Source organism: Eubalaena glacialis, chromosome 13 (genome assembly GCF_028564815.1).
Source record: "Eubalaena glacialis isolate mEubGla1 chromosome 13, mEubGla1.1.hap2.+ XY, whole genome shotgun sequence".
Lineage (NCBI taxonomy): Eukaryota > Metazoa > Chordata > Mammalia > Artiodactyla > Balaenidae > Eubalaena > Eubalaena glacialis.
The window spans coordinates 68,732,710-68,744,718 of NC_083728.1; the positions used below are offsets into that span (position 1 = coordinate 68,732,710).

The 12,009-nt window shown below is 54.9% G+C and overlaps 1 protein-coding gene across 5 annotated transcripts in view; it reads right to left on the reverse strand.

Annotated features, from left to right (window-relative positions):
* The window catches only part of MYH11 (myosin heavy chain 11), a 126,399-nt gene that overhangs the window by 2,641 nt on the left and 111,749 nt on the right, over positions 1-12,009 (reverse strand). For 3 of the 5 annotated variants that reach the window (XM_061208076.1, XM_061208074.1, XM_061208075.1), the window contains 11 exons: positions 11,741-11,989; positions 9,988-10,200; positions 9,433-9,645; positions 9,055-9,216; positions 8,546-8,674; positions 8,156-8,244; positions 7,596-7,719; positions 6,775-6,983; positions 5,734-5,842; positions 5,487-5,659; positions 1,234-1,272 (listed from right to left, as the gene is read on the reverse strand). In XM_061208076.1, the coding sequence (XP_061064059.1) occupies positions 1,242-1,272; positions 5,487-5,659; positions 5,734-5,842; positions 6,775-6,983; positions 7,596-7,719; positions 8,156-8,244; positions 8,546-8,674; positions 9,055-9,216; positions 9,433-9,645; positions 9,988-10,200; positions 11,741-11,989 (1,701 nt within the window). In that variant the 3' untranslated portion in view covers positions 1,234-1,241. The remainder of the gene's footprint in view (positions 1-1,233; positions 1,273-5,486; positions 5,660-5,733; positions 5,843-6,774; positions 6,984-7,595; positions 7,720-8,155; positions 8,245-8,545; positions 8,675-9,054; positions 9,217-9,432; positions 9,646-9,987; positions 10,201-11,740; positions 11,990-12,009) is intronic. The other 2 variants (XM_061208073.1, XM_061208072.1) reach the window with 1 other exon arrangement.

The following is a 12,009-nucleotide window of genomic DNA, read 5'->3' on the forward strand; positions in this document are numbered from 1 at the left end:
CTCTAAAATTTTCTTAAAGGGTCTGATCCTGGAGAATTTGGATTCTATTCATGGACTCAGAAACGTATCTAAGGCACTCTTGGCATCCCAGGGATCGGCACAAGAGCGTGAGCACCTGCCGCTTTGCAAGGACTCAGTTTCCATCAACTGGTGGGTCCTACGGCCCAGCCAACCCTAGACTCCAGCTTATCCCGTGATCGGGATGAGCTGGTAGAAAAACTGCTCAAAAGCCATGTCTTAGAGGTGTGACGCTCCTGCCTAAAACTCCTGCCAAGACCTCATCCAGCTTTAAGTATTTGGGTAGCGACAGCAAGGTGGGATTCTCCAAGAGAGAAGACAGACACAAGGCAGGGCTGGCTGGGCCCCTCAAGGAGGATGAGGCGAAAGCCGGGCCCCAAGTGCCTCACTTCACGTGTGAAGATGTTGTCAGGGTCCCAGAGAAGTCGAGGCCTCTTAACCCTGTCTTGTGAAGGCCCCGTGCGCTCCCTGAGTCTTGGGTCTCCATCCGCGGTCCATGAACACGTGCCCATGAGACCTCCAGTAAAGGCTCCGCCTGGACCGCGCCTGGCCCTGTGGTGGCCGGTGTGGCCCTCGTGCACTGAAGATGCAGTTAGCAGCTGGCCCTCGCTCAAGCCCCACGCAACCCCAGTGAGACATCGGGGTTAGAGCTCGTTTCCCTCACATGCGTGTGTGGAAACCCCGCCTTGGGGGGCACATTGCTGGGCCGCGGCCACTGTGACCCTGTGCTTTGCTAATTCTGACTTGTGAACCAGACCAGCCGGATGGAAGCCGTTCTCCAGACGGTACCCAGACAGTGGAGCTGGCACGTCTGCCCAGCACGGTGTCTGAGCCAGACCAGGGAATACGGCACAGCCACGGCCTCATCATTACCAGGGGCCTGTCACACAGGTAAGAGCCATCCAAGCCACGCACAGCCTCTAAACTCTCAGCACGCGGCGACAGGCCACGTCGGTGACACGTGACACGCCAAAGCAGGAGGGAGGAAGAAAGGAAGGAAGGAAAATGGGTAAAGAGATGAGGTCTTTTGTGTCGATGTTCGTTTTGATGAAAGACAGTTTTGAACTAAGATATCTAAGCCTTCAGATTTTGTAGGAATCCCGGGAATTTGCGAGGGCCACAAAAGGGGAGCGGGGGGCAGGGGGTGGGTTGGCAGAAAGGAAATGGAAACCAAGAGACACACACACACGAGCCGCGAAGCTGCAGGCATGATACCTGGTGAGTCATTGCGGAGTTTCCTGGGGGAGGGGGCCTCTGAAACAGAGAGAGAGAGTCCCCCGTGGTTACCATCCTCCCATTCAAGTGCAATTTTAATCATCAATGCATTTGCTTCAATTAAATAATTAAAGGCACTTTTAAGTCACCCTAACGGTGGAGCACCTGAAGCCACGAGCTCTCAGAGAGGCTGGCACACAAAAGGACGAGCCTTTTTTTTCCCAATTAAAAAGAAAATTTCTGTCCTTCAGAGCTTCTCTGAAGAAGTCAGGTGGCTTCCTCCCATTCTGCATATCTGTTCAGGAAGGTAAAGGAATCTGAGTAAGCTAGTCCAGAATAGCCTTGTGGGAACAGAACCTGAACAGACCTGGGCAAGGAGCCCGCAGCAGCCTCTCACTTTAGTATCATTACTCTGTCTTCGTTGCCTTTTATGCCCGTAGCAAGACAGTAGAGGTGGGCACCCTGGGCGGCTCCTGTGGAGATGCCTGGTGGTGTCAGGAGTGTTAGGTGCGTTGGTCGGGCTCTAAGCAGGGCTTGTGTTGAGATTTACCTGCCTGGTAAAACTGTGTGAAACTTGCTCTGTAATTTCTTGCTCGCTGAGGAGCTGGCTAGGCTTGCCCACCTCACTCAAGGCTCTAGTGCTTGATTTTGTGCTTTTGTACATCTAGAGGACTCAAGAGAAGGTGGAAAAGGTAGGACCCGTCTTCCGCTTGTATGTTGTGTGCATGTTCATATTAACTGTAAAAAATGGTTAGTCCGACGCCAGCCTGTACAGCCCAAGAAGGGTCGTTGTCTGGGGCAGCCGAGCAATTGCTGGGGGGTCCAGCAGTGGGGACGCACCACCCCTCACCTTGCACGGGCAGGGGCTCCTTCCCAAATCGCTGTGCTCTGAGCCAGTTGCTCTCTTTCCCCTCCTGAAAGGGGTTTGGGCTTTCCCCTTGTCTCGTGCAGTGGTTCTCAAGAGTCTGGAGTCAAGATGCCAGGTGATTGCAGAGGGTTCCTAGGTATGCCCTTGGACTGCTGAATCACACAGTGAGAAAGGTATTCTCTTTTCCACTCTTAAATGTATCTGATTATGTCAGAAAATCTGTTTGGTGCTAATGTCTTTGTCATTCCCTTTTTAACTGAGAAGTCCGCCTTCAGGTCACAGTCATCAATTTGTGGCCACAATAGCTAGAACTCACTATTGTTTAGTTTTCACTGTTTTAACTTCACTGTGACCTGTTGATGCAAGTCATGCTGGTTTAACAGTACTGGGGTGATAGGTTTCATTTGTAAATCGACATATGTATGATTAAATAGTTAATTTCAAAGAAAACATCAAGTCAACAGAAGTACAGGTGGTAAGGCAAAATGGCAAAGGTGGTACGAGAATGCCTGAGGTTGGAGAAACATCACCTCTGACTCAACGACTGAAGGTTTATTCTGTGCCCAGCACTATCCCAAACACTGGGGATGAATAAGCAGACAAAGCCTCTGTGTTCATGGGCTTGCAGGCCAAGAGTGAGGACAGACTGTGTACGAGATAAGTAAAAGAAACAGCAAGTTCCATGATGACAAGTGGGTAAGAGAGAGGAGAACGGTAAAGAGTAAGGTAGGAAATTCTAGTAACATGGGTGAGTGAACACCTGCAGGAAGGGAAGGAGGGGCCAGCTAGTGCAGCAAGCTGGGGGAGGGGCATTCCAGGCAGAGAGAGCAGCCAGTGCAAGGGCCTTGAGGCAGTGTAGGAGGAGGTGGAGGTGGAGGGGTAATTTAGGAGGCAGAGGACAGAGATCACGTTAGGGCCTAGTGGAACTAACCATTGTGAAGATGTTACTTTGGCTCTGAGTGAGGTGGAGCCCCCATAGAGGGCTCCAAGCAAAGGAGGGACGTGATCCAGCTCCATTTCTGTGTTGAGAACAGACTATAAGGGGCCAGTATGGACGCAGAGAGGCCCACAAGGAGGCTGAGAAAGTTGTCTAGATGGGAGGAGAGGGTAGCTTGGACCAGGGTGGCAAGCAGTGGTTGGATTCTGGATGTAGAGTATTTTTTGAGGGAGAGTTGACCAGATTTCCCAACAGAGTGGATGCAGGGTGTAAAGGAGAGAGAAAAATAAAGAATGAGCACAAGGTTTGTGGCCTGGATTAATGGCAACTTTCAGCTGCGGAGGATTGTGAGAAGAGCTGGTTTTGGGGTGAAGGGGTTCAGTCAGGGCCCAGGTTGGGGTATGTTTAGGTGTGAACTGCCTGTTAGGCATTGAATGGGAGTGTCAAGGAGGTCTGGAATCCCAGGAAGTCTGGGCTGGAGATAAACTAGGAAGTCACTAGCTGTAGATGGAACTTTGAAGCCACCAGGCTGGTTCAGATCACCTAAGGAATGAGCAGCAGTAGGGATGGAGAGAGGACCAGGATGGCGCCCTGGGGCAGGAAGACGGGGTGGGGGGGGGAGGGGGAGAGGACCAGGATGGCGCCCTGGGGCAGGAGTAGGCAGAGGTGGGGATGGAGAGAGGACCAAGATGGCACTCTGGGCAGACCAACAGCAACTGGGCCTTGAGATGAGGTACCAGCAGAAGAGATGAAACATGGCCAGAAAGGTAGGAAGGATACCAGGTGAGGGTGGTATCCGGGAGGCCCAGTAAGGAGGAGTGATGGGCTGTAGCATATGCTGCTGAGTCAGGTGAGGACTGAGGACTGACCACTGAGTTAGAGTTTTGTGGTAACAGCAGGGAAGCGGGGTTGGGTTTGTTCACCTAATGGAATGACTCAGTGAGAGAGAACACATCACAAGGGAGAAGGGTAGGACTTTCAGGAACAACGTCCTCAGTTAAACAAGGAGGGGGTGGGTCTGATGGTGGGGTGGACCTCAGTTGGTGCTGGACAGTTGAGCACAGAAATGGGGGAAAAAAATAGAGGAAATGAGCATAGATGTAGGGAGGTGTGTCAATAGGGAAGTGGAGGCTTGTCTATACTTCATGATAGTTTCCATTTTTCCATTAAACAGGAAGTGAAGTCATCAGCTGAGAGTGAGGATGGCAGGGATAGTAAGTTTAGGGAGAGTGAAAAGCAGATGCCTAAGGGGGGGAGGGCTGAGAGGATGGGGGAGGGCTGAGAGGAGGCCGGGACTGAGAGGAATGGGGAGGCAAAAGTCCAGGCAGCGCTAAGTGAGGTCGGCTTGGTTCTGCGATTTAAGAGTTTCCAGCAGAAGTGGCAGCACACCTGTTTGCTTTTCCACACTGCTTTGAGCTGCAGAAGGTTGGCAGTTGGGTTTAATTTGGGTTGTGTTTTAACCAAGTCTGCACAACACAGCAGGAGGGGAGACCAGAGTGTGGAGGATGTGGGAGAGGCTGACCATAACCATGGAGTCGGTGGGGCTGCGAGAGGATGAGAGGATGGGCCGAGGGGTTGCAGACCCCGGCGGAGACAGAGGGAGTGAGCTAAAGAAAGGTGGTGGCAGGCAGGTGATGGGTGCTTGATGGGCACATTAGGGCTGAGAGTTCCTGGGAATGCCCGGGGAGTGGCAGGGTCCTGGAGGAGAGAAGGTCATGGACTTGAGAGGCTGGATCACCCACCTGCTGGAGGGTGTGAGCGAGTGTGATAGGAAGCACGGAGCTAAAACCTTCAGGGCACCAGGTGGACCAGGGGATGGGAAGGAGCCCTGAGGAGCAGGGGAGCGCCTACCCCCTTCAGGCCCAGAGGTTCAGGGCTGTGGGAGAGAAAACAACCCCAGTCCACTTATGGCAGAGGGTCTGGACTGTGGGCGATGGCCCCCCCGGGGGACGTTGGGGGAAGGGCCACTGCATCTAGTGGGTGGAGGCTAGGAATGCTGCTCAACATCCTACGGTGCACAGGCCAGCCCACGATGGAGAATTATTCAGCCCTGAATGGCAGTAGTGCAGAGAAACGCCGAGTTAGGGAAAGGTGGGGAAGACAAAGTCCAGAAAACAGGTTAAGAGAGAAGGGATTCTGCAGATGTTGATGACACAGTGAAGAAAGGTCTCAGGAGATGGAGGTACTGCCTCCTCCTCCTCCTCCTCCTCCTCACCTGGAGGATGGGACGGGAGCGGTTGTTAGGACAGAAGGGGTGCTGCTCGAGGCGGGGAGGGGCCTGTGAGCTGGGCCCCGCCCACGTCCAGCCCACGCTGGTGCTGCATACATGATGCTGAGCCAGAAAGCTGCGAGGGCTTCGGGGAAAGGGGCTCTGAGCCGCTGTGGAGGTTTCAGGCCGACCCGTGCACCCAGCCCGTGAGGCGAGGCCCCCGGGGGCTGGCCCCTCACCTGAGCTTGCTCTTGAGCGCCGTCACCTCGCGGCCCATGGCCTCGTTGCTCTCCGTGGCCTCATCCAGCTCCCGCTGCAGCTTCCTGCGGTTGGCGTTGATGCGCTGGGACTCCTCCTCCGCCTCCTCCAGCTGCCTCTTGAGTTGCTTGACCCTCGTGTTTCCTTTCTCAGCCTGTCAAGGAGAGGCCCGGGGGTCAGGGGGTTGTGGCGGGGCCTGCGGGGCTGGGCGGGCGCGGGCAGGGTTACCTGCTCCTTGTACTGCTCTGCCATTTTGCGCTCGTCTTCCACCTGCAGCAGGGCCTCCTTCAGCTTCTTGTCCTTCTGCTTCAGCGACTTGGCGGCCACCTGCTTCTCTCTGCGCACACAGGGGGGTGGGGACGGTTCGGATGGGGAGGGCCTCCCTTGCAGTCAGTGTGTAAACCAGACCAGCATGGCCCACGGTGGGCACTTTTCCTGAGCCCAAATCAGGGCTCATCCTGAGACTAATGTTTGTCCATGAAAAGGAATGAAGTGCTGACGTCGGCTACAGCATGGGGGAGCCTTGAAAACATGCTCCGTGAAAGAAGCCAGTCACAAAAGGCCTCGTGATGTATGATCCCACTTTACAAAATGTCCAGAATAGACAACAGAGACGACAGAAAGTAAATCAGTGGTTGGCTGGGGATGGGAAATAGAGGGTGATGGTTAAGGATACAGGGCTGCTTATTGGTGATGACAGCGTGCTACAGTTGACTGTGGTGAGTGTGTGCCTATGAATCGTACACCGAAAGCCACTGAACTGTACACTTTAAATGTGTGAACTGTGTGGTATGTGAGTTATCCGTAGAGCCACCACCAAAAGCAAAAACAATGCAAGGATCCCGACCCTATCTGATGGTCATGAATGTGCTGTGACCTTACAGCTCAGGGACCGTACTTAAGTGAGAAACCTTCCCATGTTTGTGTGTGCTGAAGGGGCTGATGATTTGGATGTTTTGTGTACCCACTAATGTGACATCCTGCAGACACACGTTAGGCAAAGTGACGTGAGCTCCTGGGAAGTCTGGCTGACATCACTGAGGAGTCATGCTGCTTAGAGCAGCTAATGTCTCAGAGGCTTACTCCGGGCCAGGCCAGGGCACAGCACCTTCCTACGTTCTCACTCAGTTCTCCCAACACAGCTGCAGCGCGGGTACCACTGAGCTGATTTCTCAGCCAGAACTGATGCCCAGAGAGACTGACTGACCCCCGACATCCCCGCCACTCACCGGCAAGCCGGCTGTCGTTCGGGCACTGGTCCCACCGTACCTGGCCTCCTGCTCGACCTGCTCCTCTAGCTGTGCGATCTTGGCCTCCAGAGCCGCAATGGTGGACTTGAACTTGGACTTGACTGCCCCCTCCATCTCCTGCAGCTTGCTCCGCAGCTCCTTGTTCTGCCGCTCAAGCTGCTGCCGCGCACTTTCATTCTTCTGGGCCGTGCTGCGCTCCGTGGCCAGCTCATTGTTGAGCTGCTCGGCCTGGGGAGGAGGGTGAAGGTCACCAGGTGGAGGGCTTGGGAAGTGCCAGACGGTGCACTGAGATGAACGGCTCCCCCCCCGCAGTCCCCAGCCTTCGTTGGCCTCCGCGCAGGTTTCTGGAGCTGGAGCACCCAGAAGCCCTCCTCCTTCCCCTCCAGCAGCCAGCTCCTTCTTGGCCATCCTTGAAGACCCAGCTCAAGAGGCAGCTCTTCCAGGAAGCATCCCAGTGCCACCCAGGCGCCCAGGTCACACGATGGGTCCCCAGCGCCCATCATGGAGCTGGCGCTCAGTGATGTCACTGAGTGCTCACTGTTGTAAGGCGGGGGCTGAGGAAAGAGCAGGAAGGAGACGGCCAAGGCCCTTATGGGCGAGCATCGTCTACTGCAGGGAGCCACCAAAGGAGGTGCTGCAGGCGGGGTGCTGGCGTGACCGGAAGGGGAGGGAGTGGACGCTCGGGAGCAGACGTGCCGGGTCCCTACTCTCCCGTCTTCGCGTTCTCGTCCACCCCCACCGGGGCCTGGCACACAGGAGCCTGTCCTGAAGCCGTGTGAGGCCTGGGACAGGGCAGATCTGAGGCGTGTGCTGCCCTGCTCCTGGCCGCCCCAGCCCCACCTGCTGTGTGGCCTTCCGGACTCGGTCACTCATGGCCTCCATGTTGCCTTGCTCTTCCTCCAGCTCCTCCTCCAGCTGCGCGATCCGGGCCTCCAGGCGGCGCTTCTCGTCCTGCAGTGCGTTCCTAAGGGAAAGGCAGCCGCTCTGGGGCCTCCAGCCTCCACTCAGAGGCTTAGAGAGCCTCCTCCCTTGGAGAAGCAATGCCTCAGGTTGCCGCCTTTTATAACTGAGGCTCAGAGAGGCTTAGAGGCTTGTCCAAAGGTACACAGCGGGAAGTGGGGAGCCAACTGGTGTCAGCAAAGCCAGGCCTGGGGTGAGGATCAGCTCCCTCCTCCCCAACGTCCCCAGATGCCCCGTCCCCACCATGCCATTCATTCAGAATGAGTGAAACTGGCTACACCCTCAAACAGGGTGTGAGAACCCCATGACCCCTGTCACAAGCTCAGCTGAACATTCTGTCATTTTCAGCATTGAAATGGGGTCCGGGAGACTCTCCTCTGACTGCCTCTCCCTCATCACCTGAGTCTAGGGAGCCCCCTTTTTCCCCACGAGGCTCATACCTTCCAGACACGCTGCCGGCCAGCTCCTCAGCCAGCTCCTCCTTCTCCAGGTCTGCCTGCTTGCGAGCCCTCTCGGCCGCGGCTAGATCCTGGACGGTGGCAGGTGGGGAGGAGGGAAACCTGCTGTCTGCCAGGAAAGGGCTGAGCCCACCTGAGAAGCCACCCCGTTCCTGTCACCAGGCCCCCAGCCGTCTCTAAAATGGCTCGGCCTCCTCTGAGCTCAGGGGGAGGCCTGCAGATCCATCAGGGAGGAAACCCTGTGTCTTTCCACACCCTCGCTATGGGGCCCACCCACGTGGAATGCTGGACAAGGGTGCACAAGCTGGGGGTGCCCAGGGCTGCTATCACGGCATCCCCATCAGGGCTCTCGCAGCGAGAGGAAGCCTTTACCTCCTGTAGCTGCATGAGGTCTGCCTCCAAGCTCTTGGCCTTCTTCTCATTCTCTTTGGCCGTGGCAAAGATCTCATCCCGGGAGGCGCGGGCGTCTTCCAGCTCTCTCTGGAAGTCCTTCGTCTGAGCCTGCGTGGTCAACAGGCGGGACCAGCTAAGAGGTCCTTACTCACCGAGTCCTGCTGCCCAAATTACCTTTCTGTGCCAACCCTAGGATTTCCCACGATTGACCACAAGGCCCTCAGCCTCACGTGGCCAGCTGGCTGCCTGGGGGCACGGTTCTGGATGGGCTCCGCAGACCTGTCTAAGAAGCGGTGCTGAGATCTGGGCCCCGCAGCCAAACGCCTGATGTTGGCCCCCCCCATCCAGGGCAGGAAACAGCCCCCAAAGCTAAAGGGTGATGGAAAGGCACCAGGTGACCAGGCACCGGCGACAGAGGGAGGCCTGTGTCCTCCCACTGCTGCTGACCTGGCTTCCCCCGCGCGCCCTGCCCTCGGGGCATCACCCACCTGCAGTTTTCGCAGCTGCTTGATGGCTTCCTCCCTCCCCTTGATGGCCGAGTCGGCCTGCAGCTCCAGGTCCTTCAGGTCCCCTTCCAGCTTCTTCTTGGCCGCCACCGCCAGGGCACGTTGCTTTCTCTCGTCTTCCAGTTCCGTCTCGTACTCGTGAAGCTGAGCAAGGAGAGAGACGTGCGCTGCCGGGCAAGGCCGCCCCTAGGATCCCTTCCCAGCGCCCAGGTTTGCACAACCACCTGCAAGGCGGGTTTCTCATCCCCAGGTCGCGGGTGAGAGATCAGAGTCTCCATGAAGCCAGGAAGTGGAGGTGGGAGGAAGGAAGCACGCCGCCCCACCTCCCCTTCCCCCCTTTCCTTCCTCCCCACAGATTACCTGCCTCTGGAGCTGCCTCCTCTTTTCTTCATTCTGCTCGTCCCGGGCCTGGAGATCCCGCTCGAACTGGCCCTTCAGGGCCTGCATGTTGACCTCCAGCCTCAGCTTGGCATCTTCTGTCGCCTGCAGCTCATCCTCGAGCTCTTCCAGCTGGGTCTTCATCTCCTCCATCTGGGTTTCCAGGGCCCGCTTGGACTTCTCCAGCTCATGGACCTTTTACGTAAGGGTTGACGTCATGAAGATGGTCGGGCAGCCCCCGGAGATGGCTGACATCTCATCAAGGTCAGGGAGATGGCTTTTGCCACCCTCAAGATGCATGACCAGGAGTCCAGACCAGAGCCATCCTCTCGGAACCCTTGACTCAGAACCCACCCCCAAATGCAGTTCCCAACCAGGCCCCTTCTTAGCATCAGCCCGAGGGACTCCCTCCAATTCCTGATTATTGCTTAGCGTGAAGGAGGCATGGAGCCCTCTCCTTCCCCCGTGGACTGATAAATAGCACAGAGAGTGGGTGGGTGAAATGCAGACAAGCAAAGATGATGAAGAGCCACTTACGTTCTTGCCCACGTCGTCCTTGGAGCTAACCAGATCCTCCATCTCAGCTTTGAGCATTTTGTTGGTCCTCTCGAGCTCCTCTTTGGCTTCTAAGGCCTCCTCGAGGGCCCGTGCCAGCGACAGGGCCTTGGTTTCCTTTTCCCTGGCTTCCGCCTCGGCTCTGTCCCTTTCGTCCGCATATTTGGAAGAGATGTTTTTCTCCTCGGCCAACAACTGCAACACAGCAGAAGACCCAGAGGTGAGCTCTAGACATGCCCGAGGGTCGGCTGCATTGAACTGCAAATATGGGGAAGAAGCCTTGTGTCCGGCTGAACTTGTCCTGGTGCAGGTGGAAGGAAGTCAGGTGTCTAAGCAAACAGTTTATAATAAGACTGCTCCCCGACTTCGAGGTCAACCTTCTGCAGAGCCAGATACGCTGAATCTCTGTGCTTGGAAATCACTGATGCTGCCCGTGTTGGTTAGAATGTGCTGTGACCGAGGTCAGGGTGACATTTAATCCTCCCAGAGGCCAATTATTCTTTTGTTGTTTCATGGCCACAGTCGCTCGCTCACAAGAGTAGCCTATGAGCCGCGGTAGGGCAATGGTGAGTGGTGGATGGATCTGCACACAGTTCCCCCTCTGCCTGGAGAAGCAGTTCCAAGAACACCCCATACTGATGTTAATCTCATCTTTAGAAAGAGAGAGCAGTATACACCGTAACATCCAAAACCCAGACTGCCAGAATTCAACAAAGACAGGCAAGTAACAGGGACTCCCAAACAGCAGTCAACACAAAAACTCTCCACTGTTTGCGACAGGAAAATAATAAAGCAGGCTCAGACCCTGGGCCAGGTAATGAAACCGCAGATTAGAAGCAATGAGGACAAGCTGTCAGCACAGCGAAGGGATGGCTGGTAGAAGAGGGAAGAATCCCGAAGTACAATCCCAAAACTGATTTTTGGAATAAATCCCAAGTCACTTGTAAACCAAATCATATTTACTAAATCTGAGTAACATGTATTAAAAGTTGGTATTTAGGGGTTTGGGTTATACAGGTGTAGGCATTTATCGGAACTCAGTGAGTGTACACTTAAGATTTATACATTTCATTGTATGTATTCAAGGGAAGAAAAAATATTTTAAAAAATGAACCCTAGTTTTTATATGCAATGCTGAGGTATCAAGGGGGAGATGTACAGATGTCTGTAATTTGCTTTGAAATGCATCCAAAAGATACAAATGACAGATGCAATACACCCTTATAAATAGTGTGTGATAAAGTCTACGTGGTAAAAGCATTAACGATTGAAGCCAGGTGGTGGTGTACAGGTGTTCACGGTATAGTGCTTTCCGCTTTGCTGTGTGCTCAAGATTCTCTGTGATGAAATGTTAGGGAACAGTGGTATTTCAAGGGTAGATACTTTAAATTACTTGGAAATCTCAGCAGGCACTCAATAAATACTCGCTGAGTAAATAAAATCAGTAAACCTCATTCCTTATCGGGGCTAGAACCCAAGGCATGACTGGGTTTCTAGATGGCCCTTATGGTGGTGGGACCTGGAAAGTCACAGTCACTGAGGCTTTGCCACTCTCCTCCCTCTGACCAAAAAGCCCTAACTACTGTTTCACACAAAGCAGGCTAGGCTTCCATCGCATCCAGCAAAGCCTGGATGGGATGCTGACACACACGCAGCAGCCACACTGGATACTCTGCAGACCCGATCCCCCCCAGCCAGGGTCCATGAGCAGAGTGGAGGGCCCTCCAGCCCCTACCTGATCAAACTTCTTCTGCTTCTTTTCCAGGTTGGACACCAGTTGCCGCTGGTTGTCCAAATCAACGACCAGGTCGTCCAGCTCTTGCTGAAGCCTGTTCTTGGTCTTTTCCAGTTTGTCATAAGCAGCTGCCTTCTCTTCGTACTGCTGGGTGAGGCCTTCAATTTCCTTCTGGAACCTCTTCTTGCCCTCTTCCAGGGATTCCACGGTGCTGGCAAAGTCCTGCAGTTTCTTCTTCGAATCGGAGAGCTGAAATGGCAGTGTCCAGG